The sequence below is a fragment of the Miscanthus floridulus genome, chromosome 15, assembly GCF_019320115.1.
Source record: "Miscanthus floridulus cultivar M001 chromosome 15, ASM1932011v1, whole genome shotgun sequence".
Classification (NCBI taxonomy): Eukaryota; Viridiplantae; Streptophyta; class Magnoliopsida; order Poales; family Poaceae; genus Miscanthus; species Miscanthus floridulus.
Genome location: NC_089594.1, coordinates 34,435,309 through 34,449,072, shown reverse-complemented (window position 1 = coordinate 34,449,072; position 13,764 = coordinate 34,435,309). Strand labels below are relative to the sequence as shown.

General features: G+C 53.6%; 2 protein-coding genes across 2 annotated transcripts; both read right to left on the bottom strand.

Annotated features, from left to right (window-relative positions):
• Positions 1-468: 468 nt before the first annotated feature.
• LOC136509384 (G-type lectin S-receptor-like serine/threonine-protein kinase At2g19130) lies at positions 469-8,189 on the bottom strand. Its single transcript, XM_066504201.1, has 2 exons — positions 7,752-8,189; positions 469-629 (listed from the first exon to the last, which is right to left on the bottom strand). Exons 1-2 carry the CDS (start codon positions 8,187-8,189, stop codon positions 552-554), a joined length of 516 nt encoding a protein of 171 aa, XP_066360298.1. The 3' UTR covers positions 469-551.
• Positions 8,190-8,582: 393 nt separating this feature from the next.
• LOC136509383 (G-type lectin S-receptor-like serine/threonine-protein kinase At2g19130) lies at positions 8,583-10,126 on the bottom strand. Its single transcript, XM_066504200.1, has one exon. The coding sequence runs from the start codon at positions 9,990-9,992 to the stop codon at positions 8,583-8,585; it is 1,410 nt and encodes a 469-aa protein (XP_066360297.1). The 5' UTR covers positions 9,993-10,126.
• Positions 10,127-13,764: the final 3,638 nt, after the last annotated feature.

Genomic DNA, 13,764 nt, shown 5'->3' with positions numbered 1-13,764 from the left:
TAAATAGGTACTATTATTGATCTGTCCCATTGTTAAGTAATATATTGTTTCGAGAAAAAATGTAATACATTTTAGCATATACATTTTTATCGTTCTATTTTTCTAGGCTAGAAAGTGCTCATTTTAGAGTTTGGAACGAGACCCAGGTTTTGCTGGTATGCTCTGTGTCTGTCAATGACTAACATCGTCTACTACTGAAAATATATTACTTTCTCTATCTCAAAAAACTTGGCGTTCTACTATTTGTAGGGTAGATTAGTGCTCAACCAAAATTACCCATATATATACTTATATTTATTGAAGGTGAACCATGCTAATTAAAGAATAAACTAAAAGGAATACATGGAGATATGCAGACCGCAATTACAAGCTGATATGACAAATCTATTGTTCAAAAGCTAAAACATTGATGGGGCTGATGGGACAAAATGAAATCTAATCAACAGTTCACTACATCAGTGATTTTTTTTTACACACACGAGTTTCCAAAACAGAGGGCACACATGGCCTGATACCCAGTGATCTATCACACGGCGTCATGGTTTCTCCTATCAATCTGCGAAGGCTTGGAGCGACGTCGGAATCGGCGGCACGTCCACGGCCACGACCCCTTCCAGCGCCTGGACCACCTGTTCCATCGTTTTTTTTTGAGAACACGTTTATGCGCGTATTTCATTAAGAAGCTAAGAGTTTCGAAAACAAGGTAACAGAAACTTGGTAACAAAAACGTTACCAAGCCACCTAGCACTACTGGATCCAAAGGTAAGACACTACATCGTTACGAAAGATAGCTACCAGCACAGCGGCGCTCAAGCTGAAGCACGCGCGAGCAGCCTGGAAAGGTGGGCGTTCCCGGCCGCACACCACCTCTCCGCTTCCTCCTTGATCAACATGGCCAGCCTTGGCGGCGAGGTTGCACCAGCCTGGAACGTCCTATGGTTCCGCTCCTTCCACAAGCTCCACCCAAGCAGTAAAACGAAGGAGTCGAACCCCCTGCGAAAGAACTTCGGGACGAGCTTTCTGTTGCCAATCCACCACTTTATGGCCCGAGCTCCCCAATAGCCATCCAGATTGATGTGTACTCTTGACAAGCAGATGAGCCACACTTCTCTACTAAAACAGCAACCCAAAATGATATGGTCTAGGGTCTCAGGCTCTTGATCGTAGAAAATGCAAAGGTTTGAATCTTGCAAACCATGGCGGAAGCGGCGATCCCCGGTCCAGCAGCGGTTGTGCATGGCTAGCCAGTAAAAGAAGCGAACTCTTGGCGGGGAAGGTGTTTTCCAGATGAACTTTGCACCAAAGACCGTGGAGGATCCAAAGAACATTGCTCCATAAGCTGAGGCAGAAGAGTACCTTTGGTCCGGCGAGGGCGTCCAACAGAACGTGTCTGGCTCCAGCGATAGCTGCACCTCCTCCAGGAGGTCGCAGATACGTGATATGTCCAGCAGCATCTGCATAGAAGTTGGCCCCCGGATGTGACGCACCCAGGCATTTCCGGGTAGGGCCTCCGCCACCGTTGCCCGTCGATGCCTCCTCCCAACTGCAGCAAACGCAGTAGGTGCCTCGCGCTCCAGGCTGCTACCATTGAGCCAACGATCCATCCAGAAGAACGTGGATCAGCCGTTCCCCAAGCAGTGCAGCGTTGCGGCCTGAAAGAGCACCAGCACAGCATGCTCTCCAGACGCCGGCGCTCGGCCGCTAAGTCTGTCCTTCCACACCCAGCGAACTCGGAGTGCAACCCCTGCCTTTCTCAAGTCAGTGACACCGAGCCCACCTAACACTTTGGGTCGGCATACCTTGAGCCAAGCCACCTTACATTTTCCTCCCGCCACAGTGTCTGTGCCAGCCCAAATAAAACCCCTCCGTAGCTTATCAATCATCTCAATTGCCCACGTTGAAAGGCACAAGGCGATGGAAGTGTGTACAGGTATGGCCGAAAGGGTGGATTTGACAAGTTCCGTGCGTCCAGCAGCATTTAGAAGATTACCTTTCCAAGCTGGTATTCTTGCAGCCACTTTATCAATGAGAGCCTGCTCATCCGCTCTCTTGAGCCGGTGCACCGAAAGTGGCACTCCCAGGTAGCAACATGGGAACAGTACTATCTTGCAAGCAAGAATGCGCTGCACTCTGTCCATATCTTCCTCGGAGCAGTGAATTGGTGTAGCCATACTTTTGTCGAGGTTGGAGAAGAGCCCAGAGGCAAGGCCGAAGATGGACAAGGCTCCTTTGATCGACAACAGATCACTCTCAGATGGGACTACAAAAATGACCAAGTCATCGGCATATAAACTGACTCTGGCCCCTGGAATTCTAGCTAGCGGTGTGAGGTAACCGTGTTCTTCGACCCAAGTCAGGAAGGAGTTGAGTACCTCCATGACCAAAACGAACAGCATCGGTGACAGAGGGTCTCCTTGCCGTAGCCCCCTAGCATGACACACCCTCTGGCCTGGCTTGCCGTTGAGGAGAATCCTTGTGCTTGCCGTAGACAGAAGCATAGTCATCCAGTTCCTCCATCTCAGCCCAAAGCCCATATGCTGTAGCACCTCCAGAAGGAAAACCCATGCAACCGAATCAAACGCTTTGGCCACATCCACCTTGAGCAAAACACAGGTCATCTTCAATTTGTGCAAGGATTTGCACGTGAGTTGAACATCCCTAACATTGTCATGTATGCTTCGGCCCTTGATGAACGCACTCTGATTATTCCTGACCAGATCTCCTAGAACAGTTGCCAATCTGTTGGCCAGGCACTTCATTATGAGCTTTCCAAAACTGTGCATAAGACTAATGGGACGATAGTCACAAATCTTGGTGGAGTGGTCTTTCTTCTTGAGTAGCACCATGAAAGCCTCGTTAACAGCATGGAAGCTGCGGTGATCCAGCGACCAGAAAGCATGTAACGTGTTCATGATGTCCAGTTTGATCACCTCCCACGCAGATTTGTAGAAGAGACCAGTTAGCCCATCAGGTCCGGGGGCCTTGTCATTCGGCAGTTCCTTGACCACCCGTGTTACCTCTTCTTCAGTGAACATAACCTCCAAAGGCCGGGCATCCACCGACCGGACCCCCAAGGCGGCCAGGTCCAGCCTCCTAGACCGCACGAAATCTGTACCCAGGATCAAGTTGTAGTGGTCATACAAAGCATCTGCCATGGAGTTGTCAGAAACCACCTCAGTACCTTGAACAGACAGAGAGACAATGCAGTTCTGTCGCTGTCGATGGCAGGCCTGAAGATGGAAGAAGCGGGTATTTGCGTCCCCCTCCCTCAAGAAAGTTACTCTCGAGCGTTGCCTGGCAATCGTGCGTGACAAAGACGCCAGCCCAAGAACTCTAACCTTCAGCATGCTGTGCATATCTTGTTCCCAAACCTGGAGCTGCCGCTTTTCTTGCTCCTCATCAAAGCATAGGATGATCTCCTTTGCCATGGCTAGCTGCAGCCTTATGCTACCCACTTTGGAGGAGCTCCAACGTTTCAGATCCATCGCCACCATCCTAAATTTTTGGTCGAGCAAACGAAAAGGGTTGGATACAGGCTGGGGCGCCAACCAAGCAGCTATGACAACCTCCATGAACCCCTGAACCTTGGGCCAGAAAGACTCAAACCGAAATCTTGGTTTCGTTCCAGACTGTGCATCGATGAGCAGCAATAAGGGACAATGATCCGAACAGTCAGAGGATAGCGCCTTCAAAGCATGAGAAGGGAACAAAGCCAGCCATTGTGCATTCACAAAGACCCTGTCCAAATGCACCAGGGTAGGGATCTGGCGTCGATTGGACCAGGTAAACGCCCGCCCACAAAGCTCAACCTCCTCCAGCTGCGCTTGATTTAAAAACCTTCTGAATCTCCTCATATTTCTTCTGTCCAATCGATCGTTGTTCTTGTCACATGCCCGATAGATCATATTAAAATCCCCCGCCACCAGCCATGGCCCAGGTGCGGCATTCTTGAGTTGCATTAGTTCATTAAGAAAGTCCACTTTGTCATCATCTTCCTGCGGCCCATAAACGCCCACAAAGCTCCAAGGGCTAGGCAAAGCCCCCTGCATTTGAAAAGTTGCCGCCAAACTGAAACGACCTAGTTTCGGCAGTGAGGTCTGCCAGATCTCCCTGTCCCAGGCTAGAAGGATTCCACCAGCAACCCCAACAGCAAGCAAAAACAAATAGTCATAAGGCGGACCTAAGAACTCCAAAGCAGTTGCATTACAGATGTTGGAGAGCTTGGTCTCTTGAACACAAATTAAGGAGGGCGCTGAGCGATGATCAGTTCGCGCAGAATGTTGCGCCATGCACGCTCGTTGAGGCCGCGCACGTTCCAAACCAGGAAACCTCGGTGTAACATGATGGAACCGAGTTTTGCTTCTGACAAGGTGTGGTGGCCATGCTCAAGCCCCCTCCTCTAGACCCTCGAGGTCTAGGTTCATCGCCGTTAGATCGATCCCTTCATTGAGGAACAACTGCAAGGCGTGCTGCTTCCTTTGCGACATGTTCCCCCCGAACGCCAGTTTAAATTTCTTCTCTACTTCGACATTCGCTTCCTCCTCTACCACTGCAACACCGAGCTTCTTCAGCAACACTCGTTGTGCCTGTGCCGTTGCGTTGCCAGCACGCGGCCTCGCTGTGATCCGACCACTCCGACGAAGTGAGTGCACAGATATCGGTGAGCGGGCCCTGCGGAGCCGCGGCCGTCGGCTGACATGCGGTGTCTAAAACGGGATACAGACCGCTGCTTCAAGCTGCAATTGCATCGGGTTAGGATGAGCATCTTCAGGATCAATCCCCCCGTTACCGTCTGCTGCCACATCCCCCACATTATCATCACCCACAGATACATTGTCATTGTCTGTGAGAGCCGTCTCTGGACCGGAGTGGTCATCCAATACGTGCGCCTCCGAGGACACAAGTCTAGACAAATGGACGCGAGCAGTCTCGGTGAACTCTGCTTCGACGAGGTCTGACCACCAGTCCCTTCTAGGCGAGTCGAAGGGCAGAGAGGCCTCCCCCACAGATGACGGCGCCGGTTCGACGGGGTCCTCTTCATTGTCTTCTACGGTCATGTCCGCCCCTGCCAATTCAGCGTCCACACAATCAAGCCACCAATCAAGTGTTTTGGGCGGAGGCGTCTGGATGGAACGGCCCATGTGCAGCAAGATAGGTGCGACCTTCAGGAACCGGCCCACAAAGCCTAGTCCCGAAGACGGTGGGGAGGATGGCCAACTAGGAAGGCACCTCTCCTCATCCCGGTCTGCTCTCCATAAGGGCTAGGGTCGCGGAATCCATCGATCAGCAGACCAGCTAGCAGAAGCACCAAGGGTGACACAGCCATCAGCGGCCGGCATGGGCGCCGCATCCAACAGCGGGCAAAGCAGTTCCCCTACATGGATCACAGACCTCGGACGTGCGCACCAAGACCTCGATCTGCCATCATCCCTGGCCTCACTAGGGTAGTCGGGTGGGTAGTCACAGAATGGGAAGTGCCTACCATGCCTTGGGTCGGAGTCAGGAGAGTCATCCTCGCTGTCCCGGCGTGGGGTGGGCTAGTAATCACTTCCTTCCCCAGCACGGTGATCATCCGGCTGCCCACGATCATCATCAGCATTGTCATCCTCATTATTGTTGTCTGTAGGAGGCGGGGTGCTAGGCTGCTCGGTGAAGTTCTGATATGCCACCAGCCTCAGCCGCACAAGGTAATGGAGGCCCCTCCTCATCCGTTGCTCCTATCCATCAAGTTGACCCAAAAAGACTCTTGGCTCAGGGATGAACACAAGCTTCCGAGGCTCAATGTGGTCAATGTTCGAGCACCATGCAGTCACAAAGAACTCCCTATCATCTTCTTTCGGTCGGTCGCAGAGGTCCGTCAGTTCAACCTCCGTGCAGCATCGACCGAGAACAGTTTGTGCAGTCTCCGTGTTCCTCGCATGTGCGGGAATGTTTCTCAGGGCCAGCACAACACGGAACTAGAACGCCCCAGCCACTACGCCCGAGATTCTTGTCCACGGCCTCCACCTCAACGGAATGAGATAGCCCCAATCTGGAGAAGCAAGAACACGATCACGGTCTTCGCGACATCTGAACCACACCAGGAAGTCCTCTGGTTCATGAATTCGGACGTCCACCTCATCACACCGGATTTCAAAACGGTTGTACAGCATCTCGTAAACTGCCTGCGTTGAGACAAAGGGCCAAGTACCGCCGATCGTCGCCACCAGAGCTAGCCGGGCAAGCTCGTCATCGGCCTCTTGCAAGTTCGTGGTACGGGGGACAACTACCAGCGAACGGATTGCCCCCACCCCCAGGGCAGACACAGCAGCACTCGCGGCGTCGAAAGGGGCCTCATCACCCTGTCCTCCCCTCCCTAGCAGAGGACCCAGCGGGCCCGGAACAGACGGCAGCGGTACCAATGGCAGTGGTGGCGCAGGTGGTAGAGGTGGCGGCGGTTGAGGCGGGGGAGACGCACCCGCGATAGCAGACCCTGTGGATTCGGGAGTCGGTGGAGTAGTGACTGACCGGCCTGACACAGTGTGAGCCGATGCAGCCCGATGGCGTCGGTCCGGCGAAGGTGGACGGCGCCGGGCACGAGCACGGTGGCGGGCTTCATCATCAGAGCAGGGCCTCCTGGGCACACGGCCGCGTGGCGAACGGCCACGCTTGATCCCCCTCCTGCGGCTGGGGAGACGACAGTCGGCGGCCAGATGGCCAACACCCCAGCAGCTGTAACACCAGGCATCATTCCTGCAGCGTGCCCGAACATGCCTCGGCTGGAGGCATTTGAAGCACTTCCCCACGAGTTCCGGCGGCGGCGACCGTGGAGGCGTGCGTTGTCTGCCAAACCTCCTGCTCTCGACAGCGTAGAAGCCGTCAGCGTCCGAAGAGCCCTGAGGGCGCGCCGGGTGAGTGGCCGGTGGAGATCGCCGGCGGACCGGCTCCCCAGGCCGGAGGGGTGGCCCGGCAGCCAGGCGACGAGTGACGGCGGGTCTTGCCATCCGGGGCATGTCCGCAGGGGGGGCCTTAGGAGCGAGGGCTCCGCCCCCTGGCGGCACGGCTCCGCATCTGAGCGGGGAGCCACGGGCGAGACCTCCCGAGGCCCAGCGGCATTGTGCGCACGCCGGGCGCCCGCCATGAATCCCTCAGCCTGCTGGCGGTGCCGATGACGACGCTTCGGATGCCGCTTCCTCCCCTGCACCACAAGAGGCTCCTTTCCCCTGACGTCGGCCGGCGGCGCGGGGTCCGGCTCCAGCTCGGACTCCGACTCTGAGTAATCCTCCGAGTCACTGAGGTACAAACGCCCCCAGGACCGCGGTCGAGGATCACCCGGAGCAGGCCCGGCGAACCAGCGAAGAAATCCCCCGCCGGCGGCAGCTCTTCTCCGTCCAGATCTGCCCAGCACTGCCATGAAGGGGAAGCAGCATTGGCGGGCTGAGAGTGGCCGAGCTCCGCGAGCATACGGCTCGGCGAGCCCTCCTCCAAGGCCCGGCGAACCTCGGCGGGCCACTCCTGGGACTGCTCGGGATCCGCCATTGCCGGATCTGGGGACGCCGATTGGGGAAGGAAGTGGAGGGAGGGACTGCGGGGGGAGGGCAGGTGGTAGCAGAGGAAGGGAAGAGGGAGTTCGGTGAGGAGAAGCAAACCTAGCTGGCGGGCGCGGCGGATCTAGGCCGGCGGCGGACTGCTACCGACGGCGGAGGGGAATCGCCCCGGCGTCGCCATTTTTGTCACAGGAGCGCCTCTTCAGCTTAGTAATCTTGTTTTACCTGTTCCATCGTCGCCCGGTGCGCCTCGTCGTCCTGCACACACCAGCAGGCCACCCTGCACGCGCGTTCCAGCTCCCGCGGGTCGGCGTCTCCCTGCAGCCGCTCGTCCAGCAGCGCGACAAGCGCCGCCCCTTCGCTGACATTCCTCGCGGCCACCAGCGGGAAGTACTCTGACAGCGACGCGACGTGCTCCGTTGTCACCCAGCACCGCGCGTTCCGCCTTCCCGATATGATCTCCTGCAGCACCATCCCGTAGCTGTACACGTCGGCCTTGGCGGTGATGGGCATGCCGGAGATCCACTCCGGCGCGAGGTACCCGATGGTGCCCCACACCGTCGTCAGGACGCGGCTGAAGTCCCTCCCCACCAGTTTCGTCATGCCGAAGTCGGCGACCTTGGGGACGAGGTCCTCGTCGAGCAGGATGTTCTCCGGCTTCATGTCGCAGTGGATGATGTCAGCTAAATTGATAGGCACGCTTGTAATCTTTGTTTCGGTTAAGATCTTGCTTCAGTTAGTAGGTTAGGGGGTGGACGTGATCGGTGGCGTGCCAGATCACGATCCAACCTAGTTGGTCTAGTTGGTTCGCGCCACAGCGAGTATTGCGCACGCGGCGCGCGTCGCGGTGAAACGACGTCGCGCACGGTACGCGGTGTGGCGTGGGGAGGCTTGGAGATCAAGGCCAAGCGTGTATCTGCATCTATATATAAAGAGCATGAATAGAGACCGAAAAGCTGCGGCAACTTGGCAGCACCAAATCTTATCTCGGCAACTTGGCAGCACCAAATCTTATCTCTGTGAGTTCGTGTTCCATCTACTAAAACCTCGCCGTGGTCACCACCATCGCCGTCGTCGTCGATCACGCGCTGGGCTGTCCCTGCGCCAACAGATGATGCAGTCCCGGCAACCCTCGTGGAGGTACAGCAAGCCCCGGGCGGCGCCGAGCGCGATCTGGAACCTGGCGCTCCAGCTCAGCGTCGGCAGCGCCGCAGCTCCCCCAAAAAGCGCCCTGTCCGGCGAACCGTTGGGCATGTAGTCGTAGACGAGCAGCCGCTCGCTGCCGTGGGAGGAGAAGCCGCGGAGGCGGACGAGGTTGACGTGCTGGATCCTGCCGATGGTGCGCACCTCGTTCCTGAACTGCTTCTCCCCCACGCAGAGGAGGCCCTCCAGCCTCTTCACCGCGACGGCCGGCCCGCCGCCGGGTAGATTTCCCCTGTACACCGACCCGAAGCCGCCGCCTCCGAGCTTCTCCGAGAAGTTCTTGGTCGCACTCCTCAGCTCGCTGTACTTGAACGCCACGAGGCTACCACCTTCTGCTGCAGATTGCATGAATCTTATGCTGCTCTGTCTTCTCCTAAACATCTTAACAAACACGGACACAATGGCACACAAGACTAGGATCGACGCAACTGAGGCAGTAGAAACGAAGACTGCCGTTCTGTTACGATCTTTTGAGGACACGTCCATGGCAGACAACCGGAGGTGAAGATCATCCATTCCTGCAGTGTCGTCGACCCGTCGCTGCAAGTTGAGCAGGTCACCGTACCACAGAGCACATCGTCTGCCGTAGGAGTAAGCGTTGCAGTCGCAACTCCTCAAGCACGCCAACCTGCAGTCTTGAGCGCTTGATGCTTCAACCGGCGGCGACGGGTTTCCCGGCAGAGAAATACCTGGCACCAGCAAGAAGGCGTTGCCGTCCTTGCCACTGTCACACTGCAAGGGATGGTTTCGGCGGCAGCCGTGTGAGTGATCTCCTAGCTCCCAGTCCTCCATGGAGGAGGGGCGGAAGCCGGCGGGGCAGCTACAGAATGGCCCACTCTTCTCGTCGCAGACGCCAAACGCGCCGCAGACAGCGTAGACGTCGCAGAGCTGGTGTGGCTCCGCCCAGATGATCATCCACTCGTCGGTCGACGGCACCCAGATGAGCTGTCTCACCTGGCCGGAGACGTCCAAGACGAACCTGGAGATGACCGTGGGGTCTTGCAGAGAGTAGTCGAAGTAGCTGGCGTTGGCGTTGGACACGAACTCGAAGTTGTAAAAGTAGTGCGACGTCATCTCCGGGACACCGGCAAAGATGTTGCCGTTCCACTCTCCACTGCTCCAGAAACGCACGGTTGTGTTCCAGTACGTGAAGAACTGACTGGTCCCGTTCGGGTCGATCCCCAGCGAGTACACGATGGGAGCCGGGTCACTGGAGCTCCTCCAGCAAGTCAGAGCCTGCACGTGGCCGGTGATCTTGTTCATGCCGAGACGGACTCCCGGGAGCCACGTGTCGGTGGGCTGCTCAGCGCTCTGCCACAGGACCTCGCCGTTGTCGCGCCGGAGGACGAGGTTTCCTCTGTCCAGGAGGACAGCCACGGTGCGTTGGAGCTGCTGCCGGAGACGACGACGTTCGAGGACCAGACGAGCTCGCCGGCTTCGTTCGTGAGCACGACGTTCCGGCAACCATCTAATGAATAATGATGGTAAGGGCACGTACAACGGCAACCTTCTGCCATCTGTATACCTCGAGCTAAACAAAATACGCCGATGTGCTCGTGATTAAATGAGGAGAGAGATGGTTGCCGTCGCCTAGTGAGACGCCGGCTGTGGCTCGTGCTCCTATGCATAATCGGCAGCTGAGTGGCCGCTGTATGGATCGTTGCCAGCCGACGACAACGCCACCTGATCGTGTACGTCGCCTGGTGACACATGTTGCATAGTTTGTGTCTGGTAGTGCCTTCTTTTGAGCAAGTGTTCACTTGAATGCACACATTCTGTATTCTGTATACTGAATGTTCACTTGAACACACACATTCCGTAATTATATTTTTCATGCTCACTTGATTTTGATTCTTGCTATGGAAACAAAGAAAATTAGACATAAATTTTTGCGGAAGAAGACGTATGTTATATTTGATTTATGAAATATATTATATTACATTATATATATATATAATATATGGTTTATCCTGAAAGATTTTATCAACTAGAAACACAATGGTATATAGAAATGATATTCATGATTGATCATGACTATATACGAGCATTAAAAAATTTATAAACTGCCAAATAGATAGTAGCTGTCTATGGCTTATACAAATTATTTGTTCATATATTATAAATTTGAAGAACTTACATAAAGCAGCTGTCCGTCTGTTGCACATGCCGTAAGGAATGGTTCACGGGTCACGCCGGACGGTTGATTGGATGGCCGATTGGCCGGCTAGTCTATACCATTAATGGTAAACAGTTGAGATTTTGACGGGACACAATTCCATTATTCAGGATTCCGCTGTTGCTGGATGGTTTGGTATTTTTATTTGTTTGGGGAAAGATTCTCAAACAACAGGAGTATACAACAGGATTCTAACATTGTTGTTCCATCACGACTAGCCAGGTATCTGGCAAGGCTCGGCAGCCGGCATACCTAAAAAATACGTACAAAATACTGAATAAACATGGCATACGTACGTATACGTCGATGCATGCTGGTCATCTATGTTAGGTTGATTTCCACCGGCCAATTAGGCCCTTAATCTACGCCCTGATCGGAGACGTTCAGCCTTTCTACTGGCTGATGGGCTCCCGTCGCACAGCGCCATAAAAGGACGGTGGACGCTAGGGCATAAGACACGAGGTTCACCGTAGCCGCCAGCGTCCCACCGTGTCCTAACCCTAGTCCGATCTAGAAGGGCTCGCTATAAGCGATAGGAAGCACTATCGCCTTCGCCGCCGCCACTGGACCACGTCTCCACGTCACTGCTACCTTGTCGGCGGCGCCATGACCGTGACTGCGCTCGACATGAGGTACATCAGCAAGTCTCTCATTAAGCTAAGTATTACCTACTGATCTACGCCTAGAAGTGCTTTTAGTTCTATCAATGGTACCGGACCCATGGTTGCTAGTGGGTAGATCCAGTTTGGGTAGAAAAGAGATAAGCAAATAGAAAGAGAGGATTAACCCTAGCAAAGAAAAAAAGAAATGGGCGGGCTAAACTTGAACCCGCCACACCACTACCGTCGCCTCGCCGGCGTGTGGAAAGAAATCAAGAAAGAAGTGATCCAAATCTGATCAGAAACCCTAACCCTAACCCTAACAGAGTGGTCGGCGAGGGGAGGGACCTACCCATTTTCCTCGCCGCCGTCACCACCGCCGTTACGCGGGAAGAAGTTCCACCACCGTCGAACCGGCACGCAGGGAGAAGCCGAGCCACGCTCGTCGCCGTGTGCACGAGCCCCGGCCGAGGGCACCGTCACAGGACCACTCGACAGCGGCGCGCTCACCCACTGGGGAGCACGCGCTCCAACGAGGGGATCCGCGGCGGCGCCGCACTGCGAGCAATTCCACATACTCACGCGCCCTGCTCTATGCTTTTGTTGGATCGAGAGGGGTTTGTTTCTTCCTCGTCGGCATGATTGTGTCTCTTAGACAATCTCTCCTCGGCGTTTGCGCCCCCAGCTCCATGGCACGCCGAAAGTGGCTGCAGTCACAGCCACCACCGCCATGTGCAAGGTCGATCTAGTTTGGATATAATAAACCTATGTGCGGCTCTGTTTCTTCTTCTACAGATGGATCTGGGCTAGGTTAGTGTGGGGTTGCTGAAGGCTAGGTTAGTGTGGGGTTGCTGTTTTTCAGCGCAATTCGAGTAGTATGTTTCAAGATAATACAACCAACCTCCGAATAATTTAGGTAAAGTCTAACTTATTTTTTGATTCTTGCTATGGAAACAAAAAAAATTAGACATAATTTTTTGCAGAAGAAGACGTATGTTATATTTGATTTATGAAATATATTATATTATATTATATATATATAATATATGGTTTATCCTCAATGATTTCATCAATTAGCAACACAATGGTATATAGAAATGATATTCATGATTGATCATGACTATATACAAGCATTAAACAATTTATAGACAGCCAAATAGATAGCAGTTGTCTATGACTTGTACAAATTATTTGTTCAGCCATCTGTATTATAAATTTCAAAAACTTAGGGGCTGTTTGGTTCCTACAGGAAAATTTTAGTCCCTGTCCCATCGGATGTTTGGACACATGCATGGAGTATTAAATATAGACGAAAAAAATAACTAATTACACAGATTGTGACTAATTTGCGAGACGAAATTTTTAAGCCTAATTAGCCCATGATTTGACAATGTGGTGCTACAGTAAATATGTGCTAATGATGGATTAATTAGGCTTAATAAATTCGTCTCATAAATTAGTCTCCATCTATGTAATTAGTTTTATAATTAACTCATATTTAATTCTCCTAGATAACATCCGAACGTTCAACGTGACATAGACCTAAAATTTAGTCCGTGGACCAAACACCCTCTTATACGGCAGCTGTCTGCTGTTGCACATGCCGTAAGGAATGGTTCACGGGTCACGCCGGACGGTTGATTGGATGGCCGATTGGCCGGCTAGTCTATACCATTAATGGTAAACAGTTGAGATTTTGACGGGATACTATTCCATTATTCAGGATTCCGCTATTGCTGGATGGTTTGGTATTTTTATTTGTTTGGGGAAAGATTCTCAAACAACAGGAGTATACAACAGGATTCTGACTTTGTTGTTCCATCACGACTAGCCAGGTATCTGGCAAGGCTCGGCAGCCGCCATACCTAAAAATATGTACAAAATACTGAATAAACATGGCACACCTACGTATACGTCGATGCATGCTGGTCATCTGTGTTAGGTTGATTTCCACCGGTCAATTGGGCCTTTAATCCGTGCTCTGATCGGAGACGCTCAGCCTTTCTACTGGCTGATGGGCCCCCGTCGCGCAGCGCCATAAAAGGACGGCAGGGCTAGGGCATAAGACACGAGGTTCACCGTAGCCACCAGCGTCCCACCGTGTCCTAACCCTAGTTCGATCAAGAAGGACTCGCTGTAAGTGACAGGAAGCACCATCGCCTTCGCTGCCGCCACTAGACCACGTCTCCACGTCACTGCTACCTCGTCTGCGGCGCCATGACCGTGACTGCGCTCGACAAGAGGTACATCAGTAAGTCTC